Consider the following 25,409-nt stretch of genomic DNA (forward strand, 5'->3'; position numbering starts at 1 on the left):
TAATGTCTGTGGCAACTTATTTTATATTGTTTTTGTTATTTCTATTTATTGTTGTTTATTATTATTATTACTGTATTGTGTTGTGTTTTGTTATATGAAAAGAAAATTATAACGGGCAGACAGTTTGTGTGTGTGTGTGTTTGTGACTGTTTATTTGAAACTGAATGTGTGCTGCTGCCTTCTTTGTCAAGTCTCCCTTGCAAAACAACCTATGCCACCTAAGAACCAAGTGGCCAATTAGTTAATGGATTGGGGTAATATACATATCACATTATGTTGTTTTGAATAACGTATTCATTATTACATAAATAAAAAGCTAGAGGTGGTGTGATATTAATTTCATGTTCTCTGGCGCCCACTGGTGATGGAGGTGTATAGCAGTCTCACATTATAAGGCCATGGTCACCAAAGAATAGGATGATGCAAGCATTTTAAACAAAACAACCAGCATAGAATAATAATTCTCTCTCTTTCTATATATATATATACAAATATAGTAGATATTTGTCAAGAAACTGATTCGACATTGTGATGGGCTAAACATGAACAAAGCAGAATTGGTTATTTCTTTCTCCACCATGTCTTGTAGCTGTTTACTTAGAGAGCACAATGATAATCAAACCTGACAAACCACACCACCACCTATGGCTGAGTGGTGTTCATGGCTTTCATTTAATCATAGTACATGTTAAAGGATTTCCACCATGTCAAATAAAGACTAATGAAGAAAAGACCTCAGCCTACAATTCTGTACACAGTGCTTGAAACGGGTGGGTACTTTAACAATTTTGCGTACTGTGACTTATCCTATACTAGCATGTCCTACCCTTCATCTGTACCTTCACTGATATACATTTAACATATTAAAACCTTAATAACATGTTTGTTTATCCAGTTTGGATGGTTTTCTAATCTGGTATGTCTGGTAAATCGCGAGCTGTCTGTGGCGCGCCAATAGCTGTTGGTGTGAGCGGTCAAATCTGTTAAGAAAGGGCGCCGAAAAGGAAACTGGCTGCTGACTTTCACGTCCGGTGTGCCTGCCCCGTAAGGGGGGAGAGAGAGAGAGAGAGAGAGAGAGAGAGAGAGAGAGAGAGAGAGAGAGAGAGAGAGAGAGAGAGAGAGAGAGAGAGAGAGAGAGAGAGAGAGAGAAAGAGAGAGAGAGAGAGAGAGAGAGAGGCTGATTAGGTAAAGTGTCAGCACAGCAAAACACACCCAAAGAATAATGTCTTATAGTCAGAACTATACAGTGTTGTGTCATGTTTATTGTTGTGTTGTGGGGGATGTGGTGAGGGGAAGAAAATAGACTGCTTATGTTTTAGATTTGGACATTTTCCCACTCCAAAAACACAACAAGAAGTGTGCACACAGACAAGATTCAAATGCAGCTGCCATAACATTTAAATGTGTAATTTTAAATCACATTTACAGTATATTCTGACATGTGTAGTTTTTACAGATCTACCAAAGAATTAAACATAAAATATAGGATGATGAGAACAAACTGAATGTTCTTTGGAATGTCTACATTAGGCTGAAGGAAACCTTGGAATTTGGCCTCATTTAATGTCCATTCTGCCCATTTTCTGGTTCACCATAAAAAGTTGCTGTTTTTGTCGTAGCCTAAGCCCCCTGAAGACGGCATCTTGGAATGTGGCTTTGAATTTAGAGCCCCCAAAGTAAACTAGAAGGTGTCTGAAAGACTGAAATGTTTTAAGCTCCCAGTAATTTTGTTGCACATTAAAAAGCCAAAACTCACTGTCTGGAATGGTATTTGTTGCCTAGCAGCAGTCCTATTATAGCCTATTAAAGCCACAATCAGTGATCGGAACGTAAACAAATGGGCAACCCCAGTGCCAACTCAGCCTTTCATACGAGGATTAACACTACAGATAAATAGGAGTTTGTAATTGTATTTGCAGAATTTTGTGGTTTTAAAAGGATTGTTTACATTCGTAATGTTTGTAAACAGTAAAACAGACCTTGTGAATATACCCCAGATTGATGTGGTCAAAAGAATCACAGATTGGATCTTTACACATTAAATCTGGAAGCACTGGGATCTTGGGCCTTGCTGACTTCAACAACATAGCTCTCTTTAGACAGATATGCCTCTGTGACCACCTATGTATGAGATTTGATGTTCATTTCATCACTCTCATTCTAGAAGGGTGTATAAGAATCCTTCTGATCCGACTGATGTGGCTAGACGTTCCTCAGCAGCCAGCCGGGCGGCGTGATGCCGGACTGGGAGAAGTAGTTCCACCACCAGGGCTTCTCCTCACGCTCCAGGCCTGGCTCGCCCAGCTCCGCCCGGCTGTAGCGCTCAAACTGGTTGTACGGGTCAAATCGCTCCCACGTGTCCACGGTGGGGAAGAAGTGGTCGTCGAAGTCAGGCTCCAAGGGGACCTGGGCAGAGGAAGAGGGGGGGAGATAAGGATAAGGAAAGAAGGAATAAGATTAGATAAGATAAGGTATTCCTTTATTGATCCCCTTGGGGGAAATTCAGGTATCATAGCAGCATGGGGGAGGAGATACATGTAGTAGAAGACATGATACAGATCATAAAATTATAGTACCGTGGAGAAGTAGAAATACAAATGTAATAAAAATAGGCAGTGTAAACAATATGACAATATAATTAACTCTGAGTATGCGCATATGGGGAAGTAGGCAGTGTAAATAGGTCAGGGTGCAGATAAGGGTATGTATGCCTTACAATACATATAATTACTATATATATATAATCTAATAATAAAATATATAATCTAAAAATGCTAAATATATGCTCTGATTGAGTAAGTATAGAGTATACACACAAGGTGCATACTGCATAAGGTATGTATGCCGTGATATACTCCATAATGAATTAATGAATATGGTGTTCATCATACTGCATGATAGTAAAAATGTGATGGAGGAGATGATGATGATGATGATGATGATGATGATGATGATGATGATGATGATGATGATGATGATGATGATGATGTGACATTACAGAAACAACAGTATCTCTACCTTCTTCAAGTCGAAGTTGACCACCCCGGCCTTGGCCATGTTGTGTGGCAGGTGGATCCTCTTGCTGACTTTGGAGTAGCCCTTGGCCGTGGCTGTGAGGATGTGCGTGCCGGGGTTCAGCAGGCGCCAGTAGTCTCCATCTTCCGCTGAGGAGGGAGGGATTTAGAGGACAGAGGAGGACAAGAGAGGGGACAAGGAGAGGAAAGGAGAGAGTAACGAACAATAATCACTATGCAACAACCATCAAATGCACACAGCACACACACCCACACGCACACACTCACTCAAACAAACAACACACTGCAGCACCCACTCTCCACACTTTAGATCACACAAACACACTTACACTTTATATTTATTGATAAAGGATTTGCACTACAACTCGTACACCTACTGTGAATTGTACCTAAATTGCACCTCGTCCCATTTCTCCATTTCTGCCTTGCACTATATAGTATTGTATATTAGTACACTGCACAGTATTGTATATTGTATGGTAACTACGTCTATTCTGCATCGAACATTGTACATATGTCTAAACTAGGGCTGTCAGTTTATCGCGTTAATTAGATTAATTAATTACACAGCAAATTATCGCGTTATGAAAATTGACGCAAAATTAATTACAGCCGACCTATATTTACTTTAGACAAGTGGCAAATCGGTGCGCTTTTATTTTGAAATCCACGCTTGAGTTGGGCGTATTAAACTTGGCCCATTGAATGACCCGTAGCCTACTTGATCGTCACTTCACACATGCGTCGTCTATCAAACAAAACAAACACACAAAGGAATTAGCTCAGCTGGAACAAGATGTCAGCATCACCCGAGGCGATACTCCTGGGACCTATGAACGGCAAGTTCAATTTCAAAAAGAATATAGATGGGACAGTAAACAAGACCATTGTAATATGTAGCTTATGTCAAAAAGAATTTGCGTATCACCGAAGCTGCTCTAGTCTAACGTATCACATGAACGCTAAACATGTCCAGGCAAGTTGTTCGAGCAGCTCCAGTGTAGCTAACGTTAGCTCCAGAGCAACTCGCACGCTTCGTCAAACCACTCTTGGAGAATTACCGTTAGGCAAACGGTTGAGTAAATCCACCACAGACAAACTAACCAACAGCGTCGCGAAGTGGATAGCAAAATATTGTAGGCCAATAGCTATAGTGGAAGATAAGGGTTTAGCGGAGTCATTTTGAATAGCGTCGTCTGACCCAAATTACAAGCTACCCTCGAGAGCTACAGTGATGAAAAGGATCCACAACATGTATGACACAGAGAGGGAGGCGAGGGAAGAAGTGTTGGCACGGGCTGGCCCAATGGCCCTAACGGGTGATCACTGGACGTCGGTGGGCAATCATAATTATTTGGGTGTCACAGTGCACTTGATCGATACTGAGTGGAAACTGCAATCATTTGCATTAACGGTGACCAAAACTGTGGGCCGCCATTTCGCCGATGCGTGTGCTGAACAGTTCAACACAGTAATAGAGGAGTGGAATATAAAAGATAAAGTCACATCTATTGGGACTGATTCCGCCCGTAATATGATAGCAGCAGCGCGCTATATGCCGTTCCAGCACATGCCATGTGCTGCACACGTGCTGCAAATAACCATCACAGTCTCCCTTGAGGACAGAAGCCTTGACACCACCCTGGCAAAGTGCCGCAAGATTGTAGGCCACTTCAAGCACAGCCCTGCCAGTACAGAAGAACTGCAGCAGCAGCAGACTGCCCTCGGACAAGCAAAAGAGCCCATGATACAAGATGTATCCACAAGGTGAGACTGTTTAACTACCTGTTGTATGCTTAGGGTAAATTTAGTGTGTGTGTGTGTTTATTTCTTTGTGTTCTGTACAATTGCATCATGCTGCATTAACAACCCCCAGTGGGACTAATAGTTATTTTATTGAATTGGAAGGTGGAATTCGACACTGGCCATGATCTCACGGTACCTGAGGAACCAGGAGGCTGTGACTGCCACTTTGGCCCAACAGAACCACAAGCTGTCCATGCTGACCCCCACAGAGTGTGACAAACTGAAGAAGCTGGAGCTTGTACTTGAGCCCTGCAGGTAAGTGTCTCTCCCTCTCTCTCTCCCCCCATACACCCCCCTCCTCTCTCTCTCTCCCCCATACACACACCTCACACCCCACTCTCTCTCTCCCATACACACACCTCACCCCCCAATCTCCCCCATACACACACCTATCTCTCTCCCATACACACACCTCACCCCCCCCTCTCTCCCCCATACACACACCTATCTCTCCCATACACACACCTCACCCCCCCTCTCTCCCCCATACACACACCTATCTCTCTCCCATACACACACCTCACCCCCCCCCTCTCTCCCCCATACACACACCTATCTCTCCCATACACACACCTCACCCCCCCCTCTCTCCCCCATACACACACATATCTCTCTCCCATACACACACCTCACCCCCCCCCTCTCTCCCCCATACACACACCTCACCCCTCTCTCTCCCATACACACACCTCACCCCCCCCCCCTCTCTCCCCCATACACACACCTATCTCTCTCCCATACACACACCTCACCCCCCCTCTCTCCCCCATACACACACCTATCTCCCTCTCATACACACACCTTCACCTCTTTCTCTCTCGCTCTCTTGTTTCACTGCAGGTATGTGACTGAGCTCCTTGGAGGGGAAACCTACGTCTCATGCTCTGTGGTGCTCCCCGCACTCTGCCACCTAAACCGCATCATGGACCTCAACGAGGAGGATCCGGGCTACATGGTAAAGTTCAAGGCCAGCTTCACGAAGGACCTGGACGCACGCAAAGCGACCCTCAACAACAGATGGCTGAAGCTGGCTACAGCCCTCGACCCGCGATTCAAGGACTTGAAGAGCGTACCAAAGGACGAGAGGGATGAGGTGTGTGTGTGAATGAGAAGACCAGTGTTAAGTCCTTAGGCTGTCATGAAAAGTCCTATGCAACTAATTAATTGTCCCTCTTATTAGGTGTGGACCTGGCTTAAAGAGATGCTGCCAGACCAGAAGCAGACAAAGCTGCTCCACAAGCCACAGAGGACGAGCCACCAGCGAAGAGGACCCTCCTCCTGCTGTCTTCAGACTCTGATTCAGATGAAGTCAGGGTACTGTCAGGACAATTAGACCTCTACAAAGCTGAGCCCAGCATCGGAATGAATGACTGTCCACTGGAGTGGTGGGCAGCTCACGCAAAAGCCTATGGACAGCTGTCTCCTCTTGCTCGCAAATATCTGGCTACTCCTGCTACCTCTGTGCCATGTGAGAGGCTATTTTCACTTGCAGGTCACATAGTCCAAAAGAAGAGGGCAGCCTTACTCTCAGACAATGTAAACAAGCTTGTTTGTCTTAGCAATTGGCTCAAGGAATAGATTTGTCATGCATACAGTAGACCCTGCACTAGACCCTGCACTAGACCCTGCAGTCATGCCCCAGACCCTGTAGTAGACCCTGTAGTCATGCCCCCAGAAACTGTAGTAGACCCTGTAGTCATGCCCCCAGACACTGTAGTAGACCCTGTAGTCATGCCCCCAGACACTGTAGTAGACCCTGTAGTCATGCCCCCAGACACTGTAGTAGACCATGCCCCCAGACACTGTACTAGACCCTGTAGTCATGCCCCCAGACACTGTACTAGACCCTGTAGTCATGCCCCCAGACCCTGTAGTCATGCCCCCAGACACTGTAGTAGACCATGCCCCCAGACACTGTACTAGACCCTGTAGTCATGCCCCCAGACACTGTAGTAGACCCTGTAGTCATGCCCCCAGACACTGTAGTAGACCATGCCCCCAGACACTGTACTAGACCCTGTAGTCATGCCCCCAGACCCTGTAGTCATGCCCCCAGACACTGTAGTAGACCATGCCCCCAGACACTGTACTAGACCCTGTAGTCATGCCCCCAGACACTGTAGTAGACACTGTAGTCATGCCCCCAGACACTGTAGTAGACACTGTAGTCATGCCCCCAGACACTGTAGTAGACACTGTAGTCATGCCCCCAGACACTGTAGTAGACCCTGTAGTCATGCCCCCAGACACTGTACTAGACCCTGTAGTCATGCCCCCAGACACTGTACTAGACCCTGTAGTCATGCCCCCAGACACTGTACTAGACCCTGTAGTCATGCCCCCAGACACTGTACTAGACCCTGTAGTCATGCCCCCAGACACTGTAGTAGACCCTGTAGTCATGCCCCCAGACACTGTAGTAGACACTGTACTAGACCCTGTAGTCAGTATATTAATATTTGAATAGTCATATTTGGCACTATATCGTCGAGTTGGACGTAGTCTATTAAGCTAATAATAGTCTGTTAATATATAGTGCTTCGTGCGGTGAGAATACTACCGTAGTCAGTACCCCATCGTTTCGGGCAGAGAACTGGCTGCTTATCCAGGGTGGTTGACCCCACGTGAAGCTGCACCCGAGGAGCCCCAGAGCCGACGAGCGAGTGGACCTGTATACCGGATTATTCTGCCGACGACAGCCCGCCTTCCCAGGCACGGATTATGCTTTGTATACTTTGATTATTCCATGGATAAAGACCCCCGACACTGCCGTGTGTTGGAACCCCCCCCCCCTGGAGAGGACGCAAGGTGAGGAGACGCTCTGCAAGACGAGGTCGCTTCACGTCTCTCCTCCGTGGACCGGATGACGCCGGCCCACAAAGAGTCCACCTGCTTTCATCTGTGGTCCAAGGATCGCCGGCGCATTGAACGGCACTACAGTGGGTTCACCTGGGATACCCTTGGCCGGATGACATTACATTTACATTTACATTTAGTCATTTAGCTGACGCTTTTATCCAAAGCGACTTACAAGTTCTGTACGACAAGCCATCAGGAAGGGCACAACTCTATCAGCTGAGCAACAATGTTCATCAAAGTGTTGAGTGCTACAGTGTAGGTTAGTTTATTAGGACAAGTGCATGACAGTACGGTTAGTTAGGGTTAGATTTTTTTTTTTTTTTTTTTTTTTTTTTTAATTCAGATAATGGTTGAAGAAGTGCGTCTTTAGTCGACGGCGAAAGATTGGACGTGATTCGGCTGTCCTAACTGGGGTGGGTAGTTCATTCCACCATTGTGGGGCAAGGACTGAGAATAGGCGACTTCTCTTTGATGACCCTCCCGGAGCTTGGATAGGAGTAGGTCTGAGGCGGCCAGAAGATGCAGAGCGTAGGGATGAGGCAGCCGGATTCTACCCCCCCCCCCCCCTCCTACTCCTGTCGGCTTACAAGCGACCGGATTAACCCCCCCCTAGTGTGTCCAGTATATAATCATTAAAGTATCATTGCTGTTATTCCCTAAACTATTCCAGGTCGTACTGTACTAGACCCTGTAGTCATGCCCCCAGAAACTGTAGTAGACCCTGTAGTCATGCCCCCAGACACTGTACTAGACCCTGTAGTCATGCCCCCAGACACTGTAGTAGACCCTGTAGTCATGCCCCCAGAAACTGTAGTAGACCCTGTAGTCATGCCCCCAGACACTGTAGTAGACCCTGTAGTCATGCCCCCAGACACTGTAGTAGACACTGTACTAGACCCTGTAGTCATGCCCCCAGACACTGTAGTAGACACTGTACTAGACCCTGTAGTCATGCCCCCAGACACTGTAGTAGACACTGTACTAGACCCTGTAGTCATGCCCCCAGACACTAGCTTGCTGTGGGCTGTTTTGATTTTTGAGGATACTGTAGCTTAGTGTAAACTGTTATTGGCTGTATCAGCAACAAATGTTACCTTATTGAGAGGTATGTTTTCATTCATTTTATTTTATTCAATTTAATAAAATTGATTTCTAAAGCATTCTTCACTTGCAGGTCACATAGTCCAAAAGAAGAGGGCAGCCTTACACACAGACAATGTAAACAAGCTGAAGCTTGTTTGTCTTAGCAATTGGCTCAAGGAATAGATGTCATGCATACAGTAGACCCTGTAGTAAACCCTGCACTAGACCCTGATTTTTGAGGATACTGTAGCTTAGTGTAAACTGTTATTGGCTGTATCGGCAACAAATGTTACCTTATTGAGAGGTATGTTTTCATTCATTTTATTTATTTATTTATTCAATTTAATAGAATTGATTTCTAAAGCATTCTTCACTTGCAGGTCACATAGTCCAAAAGAAGAGGGCAGCCTTACACTCAGACAATGTAAACAAGCTGAGGAATAGATGTCATGCATACAGTAGACCCTGTAGTAGACCCTGCACTAGATCCTGCAGTAGACCCTGCAGTAGACCCTGATTTGAGGATACTGTAGCTTAGTGTAAACTGTTAGCTGTATCAGCAACAAATGTTACCTTATTGAGAGGTATGTTTTCATTTTATTTATTTTATTTATTTAATAAAATTGATTTCTAAAGCATTCTTCTTGGTGTATTTAATTGATCAGTCACCTGCCACAATAATGTAATGTCCTTGAATTTTAAATATTTATATGAATATGAAATATAAATATGCGATTAAAATGCGATTAATTAGATTAATTAATTACAAAACCTGTAATTAATTAGATTAAAAATTTTAATCGCCTGACAGCACTAGTCTAAACTGAACACTGTGACCTCATTTTTTTTACTTCTAATTTTACTATGTTATTTTATTTCATACTTATCTTGTCTTGCACAGTCTCTGGAGCGCAACAGTAAGAAGCATTTTGTATAAAAGTATTCTGTACTTCTGTATGACAACTATTAAAGAAACTTGAAACTTGAAACTAGGATGGGGGATGGAGATATACAAATGTGAAAAAGAGATAAAGTGAAAAATATCAATTTAACGCCTTGTACTGTATCATCGTGTACTGTAACCATACTGTAACCTATGCCTTGGTCCTAGTGTGGCATCAATTAACCCATTCTTCGCCAGGCATTGTACCCTTCTTATACCATCCTCTGCCAGCTCTATTTGTCTATGGAGATGTTCACCTACTTTGCAGGGCTATAACTTTTTAAATTGTATTGCTAAATTGACATTACTATGGCCCATTCAACATCAATTATCTATCGTTCAGTATGTGGGAACGTTATACTTTTTCAATCACACATTCATACAAAAATACGGTCTAGAGTATGAATATGTTTTTATCGTTTTCTGCAGTATTTAATAGAACGTGAGTTATAGCCATTTATGCATATATTAGATCATCAAATGCAGTTTGATAGCGATTGACGTCAGATTAAACATTTCAATTGTACAAGGTCCTAAACGTCATGACTCATCATCTGCTGGTGACCGGAGTGGGGGGGGGGGGGGGGGGGGTCGTTTATAATGCAATGGCCGACGTTAAATGATTCATGTCGTATGGGTGATATATAGATCATAGCAGTTTGTATGGATAATAATAATCAAAAACGCTGAAACTCACGCAGCTTCCTCGTAGCGATGGGGGATGATACTGGAGCAAAAAGATCGCTATTATGGGATGTTGATCTATGCGCTCCATTTCCAGGTTGTATAATACTATATACGTCCAAATAATGTTGTTTATCAAGTTATGGCAACGGATCGATTATCCAGTGTGTCCAGATGGAGTCCCGCGAGCGATAGCGAGTGGCGGACGGAATAGGGGTGACACCAAGCACTTCCGGCCCCACTTCCGGTTTGGCAACTCGCCGATCGGCCACCAGGTGGCGGTATTGAAGCGCTGGAGAGTTTAGTGGAGATCTACAGCACCAGTCATGACTCCGTGGGTGAAATGTGAATACCATGACGAAAATTTTAAATATTGATCTCGATGACGGCGTAATCCGTCATTGGCAGATTAAGCATGGCGAGGAATGACGTCTTAATCCGTCAATGGCGGAGAATGGGTTAAGTACGAAGAACAAAGAACCATATGAGTCTGTTTTAAGTTTTCAAAGGATCAATGTTTTCAAACTGTATTATCTAAGATGGTAAGTTAAGAGTGTTGTGTTCATTCATAGTTAAGGTTGAGTAGTTTCTTATATACAGTTTGATTGGTCAGATATGGATTTAGCCTAGTGCTAAACATAGGCTTTCGAGAAGGGAGAGGATTTGTCTGCCTGATCCATGAAATTACTATTTACCCGTGGTGACATCGTGCCTAATCCCCCTGACAGAGATGGTGGCACCTTTGATCCCATAGCCGTCCTGATCCTTCACTACTCCCTTTATACCTCGGTGGACCTGCATAGGGACAAGCAGTACAATATCAAGGCAACTATTAGCATCGTATAGGGAATACATTTGATGCAACTCTCACCCTTTTTGGTGTCGTTTTCAGAAAAGGCATAATATTATTATTATAATTATTATTATAAATAATAATATTTAAAATGACAACAAACATTATGTATTTCACTGTAAACTATTCCTAGTTCTAATCTGAGTTGTAATACTAATTTAAAAAACACTTTCCTGTCAAAATATCTACAGTATCATACAAGCCTGCTGTCACTGTAACACGGTCAAATAAATAAAGTATTAATCGACCACAGGAAAAAAGGTACATAATGTATGTTATGTTATAATCATAAGAAATATATTTATGTATTGTATAAGTCATATATTTACTTTTCGTCTTGGCAAAAGCTAAAACAAACACCACGACCGGGAATCAAACAAACAATGTGATTGTGATCGTGGGCGAGTGCGCTCACCACTAGACTAAAGCACCCTCCCACCCTGATACAAACACAGCAATACTATGATTATGGTTTGTTTTAATGTTTAATGGTTATGGTTAAGATATAAAGTTATGGTTAGGGTTTGTGTCTCGGTAGTCTTGAGGTGAAGTCACATGCCTCCCATGTGAGCCCCCAGCAGGGGAACATTTAAATGTTTAAAATATGTAATATATGTATTTATTTGTAATACGTACACATTGTACATTTTCGTAAATACGTCAATATATTACTTATGGCTATAACACAACGTACAATATGTACCTTTTTCCTGTGGTCGATTAGTACTCTATTTACATAATTCTAAGCAAGATCGCACTGGTCATTGTCATTGCTGAAAAGTGAGAAGAAAACACTCACAGACTCCATGAAGCTGAGTAGGGCTTCCTTGTTCCTCTTCCATTCTGTGTAGAGCTCAGACTCTGCTGGGAACTTGTCGCAGCCAAGCTCCACAGTGATCTCCATGCAGTTGGTGTGCAAGTAGTTAAAGTCTGACATACCTACACGGCAGCAGACAGACCGATGGTGTGCATATCAGGTAGACAATATATTCCAATTCACTTTAGAAGAGAGGTAAACTATAATGTGTCAAAGCGATTAGAGATTGTTTCTTACAGTATTTCAGTGCATAGGCCATACATGAAATTAAATAATCTATAATCCACACTAAACATTTCTGTCTATGTTTCTATAGAGAGGCGAAGTCCCTCCCCGTCTACTGGGCCACCATCGGACCCTATTTCAGAATAAATATGAATGGTAGTCATTCCGAGAGACAAATCATTTTTTGATCCCATTTGAATTGTTGAATTACACATAGCCTACAACACAGTATGATCTTTTTCAATTCGTCAGCTAGCAGCTAACATCTAGCTAGCTATCGATAATGTTATGTTATGTTGCTATCAAATGGTGGGGCGACAGTGGCTCAGGAGGTAGAGCAGTTCAATTCCTGCTCCTCCCGGGCAGCATGTCGAAGTGTCCTTGAGCAACAACACTTAAGCAAACACTTAAAGGCCCACTCTTAAATTATGGATAGTTTACATCATTGGTATCTAATTTCATTATTTATTTTTTTCCATTTGACGCCGGAAATTCCACTCAGAAAGGGTTAAAAAGGTCCACGCACGAATAACGTGTATGGAGCCAATGAAAAAGCTTATCAGACGCTATCAGGGCCGTGACGTCACTTCAGGTAACTTTCCCCTACTTCTGATCCACTACAATGGAGTTTGACGAGTGCAGAAAGCTATTTCCTTGATCCAAATGGACGACTTACAAGACGCAAATGGGTTTAATCGTCGGAGAGACTTTGATGGACCAGCTACAACTGCATTTTTGGTTGAAACAAGGTAGTTATAAGGTTTTTTATGTCGTAAAAAAAGAACTACATTTACCACAGGCAGCCTGTTGTTCAGTACAGCAGCGCTACTGGTCTGTGGGCTGTCGCCTTATCCCCGGGTCATAGTACCAAGCTGGCTATATTGTAGCATTATGTCTACTGTCGTGAACCATTTTAAATCGGGGCATGTAAAAGAGTTTGGGGAATGAGTCAAATGTGCAGGTCCTCTTCTCAGACCTGTGGGGCAAAGCACTGCACACGCATCATGCCGGCTAGCAAGCTACACGTCACGGCATGTTGATACGATAGTAGCCCCTTTCATGATGCACTCGGTGCATCACAGTCACGAAAGGGGCTACCACGATAGCTAACTAACGTTAACGTTACAAGCTCAAACACCTTATAACTACTAACTTACTACTGTCGTGTCCATAAGTTCCCTGGCAGAATACTTTGTTTGTGAGGACAAAGGTATACAAAGAGGAGAGAACCATTTTAAATCTGGGCATGTTAGGAGTTTCGGGAATGCTAGCTAGCTAACTTAGCTACTAACGTTATATACACAATATGTACAACGACACAATGATTCACATGAGTATTTACAAATATGGTAACGTGGTTGTGGCTTTTACAAATAGTGGTTAGCTTTAGAGATAAATGGCTATGATCACGGAGCAATAGTGTTAGGTGAAACAGATACTAGCTCCTCGGCTAGTAGTAACAAGAAGGCTCTGCTTCCTGCCACTACCTGCCTGTGACTCTCAGCCCCTGCTGCCCTGTACCATGCTGGTATGAACCATGGATTAAAATATCCACGTGCGTGATGGTTGTGGTTGGGCTGACAAAATGTTTGATAAAAACGCTAAAACTGGGTCAATTTTGAAAATGTTTTCCCCTCTTCATGAAAGTCACCGTTGGCCTAGTCACATTGTTTATTGAACAAAAATACAACATGCAAGTGGGCCTTTAACCCCTAATTGCTCCCGATGAGCAGGTTGGCACCTTGCATGGTTGCCTCTGCCATCGGTGTGTGAATGTGTGAGTGAATGGGTAATATGTGAGAAACAAATTGTAAAGAGTTTTGGATAAAAGCGCTATATAAATGCAGCCATTTACCATTTACCATTTAATGTTAACTAATGTTAGCTAACTTGCGAGGTCAATCAACTTTCTTGACTTAAATTAAATTGACAAACATCATCATGGCACAAATCAAACAGGATCAAAAAAATATTTGGTCTGAATCTTTCAGTGCATCAGAGGTTGACTCTGTAGTCTCAGCTCACCACCGGCAAAGCTGTACCACAGGGCCCCGTTGATGATGCCCCCTGTCCTGTAGAAGGAGGCTCCGCATCTGTCTGTGTCATTGTTTGACATGGTGGTATGCGCATCGGCATAGGTACGAGCCAGCATCTTGAAGGCCTATAACACAAGCGGATGTCATTGCACTGGGTGGCTGCTGGCCGGTGACACAGGGAATAGGACATGTATGAGTGGAACTTGGCTGACACATGTCCTGCCTGTGGTGGAGCCCAGCGGCTCTAGGCTTGGGCTTCATATAGCCACATACAGTACCAGTACAATGAAACCTGCGCAGTCAGCAGTACTCGTCGTCGACTACAGATTTACATGGAAGCGATGTTATCTTAGAGATCAACAGACATGCCTTAAGATGGTAAGTGAGGATGCAAGAAATGTACTCTGATATGTGTTTATCCATCATCCATCCATCCATACTGAAGTGTATGCTATCATTCCATTATAAATTACTTTGTCATACAAGCATACAAGAAAAGCACTATAGCAATGAAGTCACTCATTCATTAATTCATCCATCCATCCATCCATCTGTCCATCTATCCATCCACCCTCTGATCTATCTCTATGTAATGTATCAGTGCTTTCTCCACCTGTTCGTCTGGTGTTGGAGACAACATCTTTTCCTCCTGGGGGTGTTTGGAGAAGTCGAAGGGGTAGGAGATCACCAGCTCCCCACCATGGAGGCTGGCTGACTGAACGAAGGGAATCGACCTGAGCCACTTCATCACTGCATAGGTCTCTGGCGCCACCTACAGCCCAGGGGAGAGGAGTGCAATTAACTCTGTTATCCATAAATCCTTTTCTGTGATTTTGGAAATAAATTAAGTATAACGTGGATAACGTTGTCTGTTGTGGGTGTCCTGGTGCTTCAGCCTACCCACAGATACCTGACCTTGAATCTTAGCTAATAGCATGCTGTCACATCTCTTTAGTTTCTCACATGTCCATGGCTTCTCTGTCTTCACTGTAACTGTTATAAAGAATAGTGAACGACTTGAGACAGGTGGACTTAAAAAGTGTCTGCCAAATAATATTATTCTAATGCAGATTAGTTTCTTTATGAAACATGTGGATGACACCTGAAAATATAAAGAAGCAGGTTCACCTACTTCCAAGGTGCAAGGAGAAGGGAATACAGTGTAAAGAGGACAAAACTCCAGCAACACTTATATATATAGTATATAGAACAACTTTATGTGTTAGACTATTTCATCAGGGTCATCATGAAACACATTACAAAACAACATTTAATGCAGCAAAAACTTTAAAAGGTCAAATCTTTTGTTTCTTTTTTTTGTGTTGCTGCTGCTGCTGCTACATACTATTTAAATGTTGATTGTAATGTGTTTCATGATGACCCGGATGAAGGCCACTGAAATGCGTTGGTCTAATAAGGTTGGTCTATATACCACAAGTGTTGCTGGAGTTTTTACCTCTTTACACATGAAAACAGGCGTTGGAGAAATGGGAATTTGGGTTCCTCAAAGTAATGAAAGAATACAGTGCCTCACTTTACCCATTGAGCTATAGACCACGCAACACTTCCGATATTCTGAAATCATGGAGGAGAGCGGGGGGAGAAAATTAATGGATGTGGATGAGAGACTTGTATAGCTATGGCTGTGGGGGTGCTGGAGACATGATCCAATAGTCTCCTGAACACGGAGAGACCAATCCCAAGTCAATCGACACTTTCTCGGCCGAGCTATAGTCCCCTTTCCGCACCTACTCCCCAACTCTGCATGCGCATGCGCAGGGATTGGTCTCTCCGTGTTCAGGAGCACCCCCATAGCCATAGCTACAACCACTTAATGTCAAGGTTCTCATCCACATTCCTTAATTTTCTCCCCCTGCTGTCTCTCCCATGAGCTCAATGTAACGCGGAAGTGCAGTGGTCTATACTATAGGACCATCAAAAAATACACGTAGACCTGAGTAAGTAGCCAAAGACCACCAATCTGCCACTACATTACTGTACCTCCAAATGTTTCCCATTGCTTTTACACATGAAATGAAAAGTGAACACATTACATACTACAGTATATAGCTATTAGGGCAGGAGAATATATTGATATTCATCGTCCAGATTCACAATATTTTTTGTCTAAATCAATAATACAAAGCTGATGTTAAGTAAAATTCCACACAATGATTTCAGAAATATTTGAGAATGTTGATTGAAGATTTCAGTTGCATTTTTGATGTCACACTCTTCCATTATCATGCAGTCCAATACAATTACATTAAAGGGGAACTATCTTATAAATGACCTTTTCCAGTGTTTAGGGTTATTTTCTAGCTATGTGGACTTATAGTAATAGGATCTATGTCTCTAATTCTCTAATTCTCATCTCACAATAATGTCCCTCCCTCAAGTGAGTCATCTGAAAATTAGCGTATTCGGGACATCATATGGGCCTCATTTGCATAATAACGCCCGCCCCCCTCTAGCTGCCAGCCACTGCAGGTAAACACAGTCAAAATCGAGTCTGTACCGCACATTTTTGCAAGGAGGACATTGAGAATAAAGGACTTTATGATGCTGGGATGAGTTCCAGGATTACACTAAAGAAGGGTGCTGTACCGTGTATTCGGGACCCGAAATAATCCGTAAGTACAAATGTAATTAGTCAGCTAACTAAATAATTGTTGCTAGCTTAGCTAATGTTATTTTAGCTCTGTGCTTCATTATATATATGTAGACCTAGTTTTAGTATTTAGTATTTTCCATACTTTGCAGATATATTGAAATATAGAAGAAATTCCATCTGAATACTGTAATATTTTATTTATATCTTTCCATATCGCCCAGCCCTACTGTAAACAAAAATAAACTAGGCCTATAAAGGTCCCTACCTTTCCAAACCAGTAGGAGTCAGGGATGGCGATATGGTCGGTACGGTAGTACTTGCTGCGGCGATTTCGGTAGAAAACGGAGGTGAGATCCGGAAAGTTGCGGTTCAGGTCAATGTTCTGAGCATTGGTCCGACCGTTGGTCCAACCATTCAACAGGTGACCCTGAAAGAGTTGGGTTCAAGCAACTAGAACTGTTAGGAGTCAGGAAGTGTGGGGAATAAGATGGATGGAACTGTGAAGTCATGGGATTGAGGATGAAAATGATGATGTTGATTATGATGGTGATGATGAGGATGGTGATGAGGATGAGGATGGTGATGTAATTATGACTATTATGTTGATGATAATGAGAATGATGATACAGACGGTGAACATTAGTGGTAAGTTGATTATTTCATTAAAGCAATGTGGCAACATTGGTATGAGTAGTAGCAATGAAAAACTATGTTATATTCTATTTGTGTTAATACCATTAATATGTTAAAAAAGAGTAGACCATGTATCTGTCGAGAAAGCAAGATGAACAGTGAAAGAGTCACCAGCATTCAGTTAATAAAGATGCACTTGGCTGACTTGGAAACAGCGCTACGCAAGTAACAACATCACCCCTGAGTGATTAACAACATCACCCCAGAGTGAGTAACAACATCACCCCAGAGGGATTAACAACATCACCCCAGAGTGAGTAACAACATCACCCCAGAGTGATTAACAACATCACCCCAGAGTGAGTAATAACATCACCCCAGAGTGAGTAACAACAACATCACCCCAGAGTGAGTAACAACATCACCCCAGAGTGAGTAACAACATCACCCCAGAGTGAGTAACAACATCACCCCAGAGTGATTAACAACATCACCCCAGAGTGAGTAACAACATCACCCCAGAGTGATTAACAACATCACCCCAGAGTGAGTAACAACAACATCACCCCAGAGTGAGTAACAACAACATCACCCCAGAGTGAGTAACAACATCACCCCAGAGCAGGGAAGAGATTACAATGTCTGACACAACTGCTCGACCAGAGCAAAAAAGAACAGAGAGGCAACAAATGCATGATAGATCCAGACACAAACATGATTAATAATGCAAAGATCGCCACATTTCTCATGAACTAGTAGGTCACTTAACACATTCGGGGCCATTGGGCTGAGTCTAATAAATGTCAAGAGGACCGGGGAATGTAAACAAACGTGGGGCTGTTTGTACAGCTAAATCTATACTTTATAGTATTGCTATCTGTCCATTCTCATTGTCAATTGAGTCCATAAACCGTCCCTTCAAAATGGCTTAAAGAAAAAAAATCATCAATAGGTTCTCATTTTATAGCGCCGTGAATATAAGCGTTATACGGGATTTGGGACTAGTATATTTTCTGGAAGGCTAGATATTGGGCTAATAGCTGCTAACGTTATATACAATGGCATTTCCGTTTTACAGATGCTACAGAAATAACTCAAACTGCATATGATCGACACAATCCCAAAGCATGTATGCATGAAAGGGGGGGGGGGGGGCGGGGGACATCGTTTATTATTATTGATTACCAATAATAACCGTGTTCGCCTAACTAGCCACATAGGCCGAACGCCTGGATGGCTATCAAAACAATGCCCGATCGGGCTGTAATTTACGTGAAAAAGATCTTACCGTGGTCCGGGCTGATCCCCCCGAGCATTTCCCCGTTATCGATCGCCATCTGGTAGATCGATATATCCATTGGCTGATGATAAATCCCCTTATTGCATGGTGAAATCTGCGATCCGAAACGTAATCCAAGCTACATGCTGCACATCCAGAATCCTGCTACTGAAATCTCCATTGAAAGTAAAAAAAAAAGACTGATCCGTTCAGCCACAGGGCACACTGCATTATCGCGATAGCGCCCCTAAGAGGATCTAGCCGGTATTGCACCTTCTCGAATTCATAGAGTAGGGTAAATCTGCAGTGCAGCTCGGCGACCTTGAATAGGTTATTAAAATGGAATAAAAGCAATAACAACTTCCCACGGATATATCCGTGCCTCTGTCCACAACGCATGGACTCAAAACACGGAGATCTCTGTGGCCCGTCCCGAATGTGTTAAGCTATTCAGGCTACGTAGCTAATGGAAATTAGCTTTGGTTATATACACATGTAGCCTACAGTACATCGGACATTGCTTCTACAGCTGTCAATGTTCTATGTCTATGTTCTATGTACTTGTCCTTTACAAACAAATTGATTAAACAAAAAGGCTTACAACTCTCCAAAACAATTGTGTTGTTGTTGTTGTTGTTGTTGTTGTTGTTGTAGTAGGCCTACCCAACATGACCGTGTTGTTTCCAAATCAACTGAGTGTAACTTTAAGACAGACACAACCTCCCTGACTTATTTGCTGAGTTGTCCATGTTATCCATGTCATATGGCTATCATTTAGTGTTAACATATTTTGCTTACATGAATTGTTATTTAATAATGAAGATGTGCATTATGTTGTCATATATATTTTAAAAGAATGAAGATCGCCAGAAGAGTAATGATATGGATGATAAAAATGATATGTAATTGTAATATATATTTTTTAAATAGATAAAATGGTACAGTAGGCTATACAGTCAGGTACACTATGTCTACAAATGATAGAATTGTACAATATGTCTACCTTGTATGCCACACACTGTCACTGATGCCTCAACGATACATTCTGTATCCCACAGAACAGTGAATTCAGAGAGTCAGTCATAAAGCCCATGCGTATAAAATGTCCATCAGGATAGTTACTGTATGTAACATTGTAGGCTACAACTACTTTTCCACTAGGGATTTCATTTCTGATATAATGGTCAGAGTGGATCCTCACAGCGCTGTGTAATTTAACCTAGACATTTGTCCTCCATACACATGATCAGCGTACAACTGTACTCTGTACCTTAAAGGTCACTTTAAGGAAAGAACTGTTGTGATTCTTGTATAGTATAGTTTAGTAATAGCAAGTATAGCATAGGGATATAGAGTAAAACTGTATATTGTATAGTAGTGCATAGGACCCAGTGCCTTTAATTCATAGCTAACATTGTATTGCATTCATCTCAGGACTTTTAACATGTCTATTTTATTATCTTCTACTTATTTTATTTACTATTGTATTATTGCACAATCGAAGCGAGCATGGCCACTCGCATTTCACTGTATGCCCTGGTATGTATGTGACAAATAAACCTCTTGAATCTTGAATCTACTCAGTATGCACAGCTTTGCAGAGACTCAGTGGACAGATCTGAGGCATTAGTGACCGTATGCAACATGTTGATAGAAGGTTGTACTGGTGTTAAAAGACAAGTACAGCATGTGTTCTTTAGCTACAGATGAAGCCATCATAGAAGTCCCACTTTGTTTTAGACGCTGGTGGCACTGCTGCAGTCTGTTGCTGCTGCACTAACAAAAAGGAATTATTTGGAGATTCCTGCAGTACTGATGCTAGCCCCTTTCGTGACTGTGATGCACGCCAACAAGGTTTGGCTGAGTGAATCCACAGTCCCTTGCTCCTCAATAGTTAACCAACCTAGATTTACCATGAAGAACTGGTCCTACCCGAACCGTTCGTTATACAAGTATCACAGAGAAATTTCAAAGGTACTCACAGTTGCACGAGGGTCTTGGACAGAGAAACGTAATGGTTTGAAAGCTCGGCGTTGCTAATAAACATTTTAAATAATTTTTATAAACTGGTCAACACTGGTCAACACAGCTTTATTTCCGGCATCAGGCAGCTAGAGCCGTTTTGAGCAGTATTGACCAGTTTATAAAAATTATTTAAAATGTTTATTAGCAACGCCAAGCTTTCAAACCATTACGTTTCTCTGTCCAAGACCCTCGTGCAACTGTGAGTACCTTTGAAATTTCTCTGTGATACGGTTCGGGTAGGACCAGTTCTTCATGGTAAATCTAGGTTGGTTAACTATTGATGAGCAAGGGACTGTGGTCTGTGGATTCACTCGGCCAAACCTTGTTGGCGTGCATCACAGTCACAAAAGGGGCTATACTGATGCAGGATATAGGCCTGTTGTGAGCGGGTTTCTAAGGTAGCTTCCACTGTGTGCTCTACCTAATGTGATGCAGAGAAGACCCAGAATGCCCTGGTTAGTTGAAAACAGAATGGAAAACAGCTTTTCCCACTGCCAGTTCCACTGAACCTCCACTTTTAAACAAGCTTCTTTGGGATATTCTATTAAAGATTAAACATGTTCCTGAACTACTGGTCCTCATCAGATCTTCACTGTAGCATAATGATAGTCGAGTAAGTTGATATTATACTTAAGATATAAGATATATATAAGACTAGATAAATAGCTCACAATGGGCAGCCTCCATATTCATCTACTAACCTACCAACCTGTGGACATAATCTACTGTTACAACATTGTCACCAGGTTACCATCTCATAGCCTCTCGACACCATTGTAACAACTTACTGCATTAGCCACCTAAAGCCCCCACTCCCCAGTGCCCCCACCTCCACACCTCCGGTCGGTCGGATAGACGGACAGCCAATCGGGAGCGGATAATGGCGGTTTGCCTTTTTTTACGGTACTTATTTACTTGGTGTTCGCTGAGCTCCGGGTCATTGCTATCCTCTACCTCTGAGGCGGCCAGCTCGTAGCCATCAGGGTTCATGGAGGCCAGGATGTGGATGCGGGTGGTGTTCAGGAGGGTCTGGATGCGCTGGTTCCCCAGCATATACTCAGAACACAGGTACTGGGCCATGTAGATGAGCAGCTGGCGGCCCAACACCTCGTTGCCGTGCATGTTTCCAACGAGCTTGATCTCCGGCTCCACTGGGGAGGGATGGGGGGCATGAGAAGGAGATGGAGGGGATCATGGGATAGTTTTGGGGGCCGAGAGGAAGATGGAATGATAAGGAGAGGATGATTATGAGATAAGAGAGAGCGAGGGAGAGAGAGAGAGAGAGAGAGAGAGAGAGAGAGAGAGAGAGAGAGAGAGAGAGGGTTTAAATGAGGGATGAATTAATGTTATACGGTTAATGTTTGTGCATAATAATCAAATTATTTCAAAATATAATCAAAATGCATTGAAAAACACTCAAACTAATATCTTATCGCTCTTAAACTTGTCGCAGGGGACACATTTTGCCCTTGGGGCCTACTTTGGGCTGCTCTGTGGAGGGAGATCGAAACAGGCAAAGAAAAGCGGGGATATAGAGGACTATGATTGACAGCAGGGAAGAGGGCAGGCAAAGAGGGAGAAGGGGTGGAGAGTTACACAAAGCATGTATGTATGTATGTATGTATGTATGTATGTATGTATGTGTGTGTGTGTGTGTGTGTGTGTGTGTGTGTGTGTGTGTGTGTGTGTATGTATGTATGTATGTATGTATGTATGTATGTATGTATGTATGTATGTATGTATGTATGTATGTATGTATGTATGTATGTATGTATGTATGTATGTATGTATGTATGTATGTATGTGTGTATGTATGTGTGTGTGTATGTATGTCTTTTTTTCTGTTTCACATTGTATACTATATTAAAGAAATAGTTTTAAAGGAACACACAAGTATTATGGTAAATGTGCTTACCCTCTTCTCCAGAGTCAGACAAGAACAAGATACCAATTTCCTCTCTGTGCGTTCAGTAGAAAGCTATCCTATGTGCTAGCCTAGCTTAGCACAAATGACTGGAAGCGGATACGGACCAGCTAGCTGTTGGCCAAAAAAGCTTCTGGAGTTTTAAGCTAGGCTAGTGCTCCGTATCCGCTTCCATTCATTTGTGCTAAGCTACGCTAGTTTGCAGCCGGATAGCTTTCTACTGAACGCACAAAGAGGAAATTGGTATCTATCTTCTTGTCTGACTCTGAGAAGACGGTAAGCACATTACCCATAATGTTGGTGTGTTCCTTTAAAATAATTAAAAAAAATGTATTATATTTACTCAACACAACTCGACTCAACCTGACTCTACTCTTGCTGTAGGTGCTAGACTCACGTAGCTCATGCTGTCCAGGGTTGTTGGAGAACTCAATCGCCAGCAGGTCCCTCCCCTCTGTGCTGCGTCCGATGCTGTAGATATGGGAGATGTGAGAACACTTGGCCGCTGTCCTCTTCAGAAGGCTGTACATCTGGTTGTTGGAGGCATAGGTGAACTGGATGATGGTACCGGGCTCCTCTGGAGAGAGGCCGGCGAGTGCCACCTCCTGTCTGGCTGGAGGAGGCACACAGGGAGGGAAGGAGGAAGGGAGGGAAAGGAGGAGAGATGAGAGGAAAGACGAAAGAGAGAAGGGTAGGGGTAAGAAAAGGAGGGACGGGAAGAGAGAGAGTGAAGGAAAACAGGAAAGTAGTACAAAGGAGAAAACATGCATTAATTTGAATGGTAAATGGCTGCTTTTTTATATAGCGCTTTTATCCAAAGCGCTTTACAATTTGTTACTCACATTTTACCCATTCACTCACACATTCACACACTGACGGTGGAGGAAACCATGGAAGGTGCCAACCTGCTCATCGGGAGCAATTAGGGGTTAAGTGTCTTACTCAAGGACACATCGACACGCTGCCCGGGAGGAGCGGGAATCGAACCGGGAACCTCTGGATTGCCAGACGACTGCTCTACCTCCTGAGCCACTGTCGCCCCAGAGTGAATATACACCATGCGATCACTGAAATGTTCAGCCTTACCTCTCAGGCCTCTCAGTGGGTCATGGCAGCCCTCCTGATCACTCGCGAAAAAGCGATCACAATCCAGGAAGTAGGGCCAGGCCATTTCGATGGACTCAAAGGCGTGGCCGCAATCTTTCCTCAGTGTCTCGCACGTGCTGCGGCACGGCTTGATCGCCCTGTCGTTCTCACAGGGGGGGGCGAGCACGGAGCAGCCCAGCAGCCGAATGTCAGGGGAACACTCCCCGTTGAGGAGGCCATGGATGACGCTCAGCAGGAGGTACTCCGCCCCCGATTCAGCGTCCAGACGAGTCCGGTGGCCCAGGATGTTCGGGAACATGGTTCTGGAGCAGCGATATGTATTGTGGAACAGGATTTACTAACAACATTTACATTCACATTTACATTTAGTCATTTAGCTGACACTTTTATCCAAAGTGACTTACACGTTCTGTGTGACAAGTCATCAGGAAGGGCACAACTCTATCAGCTGAGTTCATCAAAGTGTTGAGTGCTACAGTGTAGGTTAGTATATTAGGACAAGTGCATGACAGTAAGGTTAGTTAGGGTTAGAATTTTTTTATTTAATTTAATTATTTTCTTTCAGATAATGGTTGAAGAAGTGCGTCTTTAGTCGACGGCGAAAGGTTGGACGGGTTTCGGCTGTCCTAACTGTGGTGGGCAGTTCGTTCCACCATTGTGGGGCAAGGACTGAGAATAGGCGGCTTCCAGACCTGAAAACACAACTAGTGTTGACACCAATAATCAGGTGTCAACACTTAAAGGAAAGTTCTGGTGTGTGTGTGGTCACATATTTAAACACTGGTGAAAACTGTTCCCTGGGGTTGCCGTTCACATAACAATCCAGCTGTACTCAAGAAACATCCCCCACAAGAACGATGACCCAGTTGAAAAATCTCTGTTTACACCTGCAGCTAAAATCCACGCTTTTGACACCAATTATGTGTGGTGTAATTGTCCCACTTGGGGGGGGGGGGTTGGTGACCGGTGATGCCCCCTAAACGCCAGGGCCCGTTTCTAACTAGACAAGTAGAGGTTTCTGCAGTCTCTCATTTGGGGAGGGGCCAGCAGGGGGGTTTTGGGATGTTCTGTGTTTTGTGTTCGTATCCTTGTTTTCTTTTGTGTTTCTTGTTCATGTCTTTAATGATGCATTGTTTTTATAGAGGGTTACTGTCAATTAAAGGGCTCTGTGCTTGGGCTGTCTGTGACCAGGAGGTAATTATGTCTTGTTTTATACCACGGTATGGCTGTACCAGGAGGTAATTATGTCTTGTTTTATACCACGGTATGGCTGTACCTAATCCTAATAAACTGCGGGGGGCAACTACAAAATTTACAACATGGAACACCAAAGGGATTAATCACCCAGTGAAACGCAGTAAAATATTTGCACACTTATCAAAATTGCAAACAGATGTAGCCTTTTTAACTGAAACACATTTGCCTAATAAGAATCATAATATGCTGAAGAGGGGGGGCTTCTCGCAGATTTTTCATTCCAAATTTG

The 25,409-nt window shown here is 43.2% G+C and overlaps 1 protein-coding gene across 2 annotated transcripts in view; it reads right to left on the reverse strand.

The window, feature by feature from the left end:
- Window positions 1-1,242: 1,242 nt before the first annotated feature.
- Window positions 1,243-25,409, reverse strand: part of cpz (carboxypeptidase Z) — a 30,509-nt gene continuing 6,342 nt past the window's right edge. The window contains exons 4-13 of one of the 2 annotated variants that reach the window (XM_084317917.1): window positions 23,903-24,225; window positions 23,214-23,429; window positions 21,847-22,043; window positions 17,221-17,382; window positions 14,955-15,113; window positions 14,331-14,466; window positions 12,063-12,202; window positions 11,106-11,205; window positions 3,019-3,164; window positions 1,243-2,406 (exon numbers count right to left, since the gene is read on the reverse strand). In XM_084317917.1, the coding sequence (XP_084174043.1) occupies window positions 2,203-2,406; window positions 3,019-3,164; window positions 11,106-11,205; window positions 12,063-12,202; window positions 14,331-14,466; window positions 14,955-15,113; window positions 17,221-17,382; window positions 21,847-22,043; window positions 23,214-23,429; window positions 23,903-24,225 (1,783 nt within the window). In that variant the 3' untranslated portion in view covers window positions 1,243-2,202. Of the gene's footprint in view, window positions 2,407-3,018; window positions 3,165-11,105; window positions 11,206-12,062; window positions 12,203-14,330; window positions 14,467-14,954; window positions 15,114-17,220; window positions 17,383-21,807; window positions 22,044-23,213; window positions 23,430-23,902; window positions 24,226-25,409 lie in introns of both variants that reach the window. The other variant, XM_084317916.1, reaches the window with a different exon arrangement.

The sequence above is a fragment of the Notolepis coatsorum genome (assembly GCF_963971535.1).
Source record: "Notolepis coatsorum genome assembly, chromosome: 7".
Taxonomy (NCBI): Eukaryota; Metazoa; Chordata; class Actinopteri; order Aulopiformes; family Paralepididae; genus Notolepis; species Notolepis coatsorum.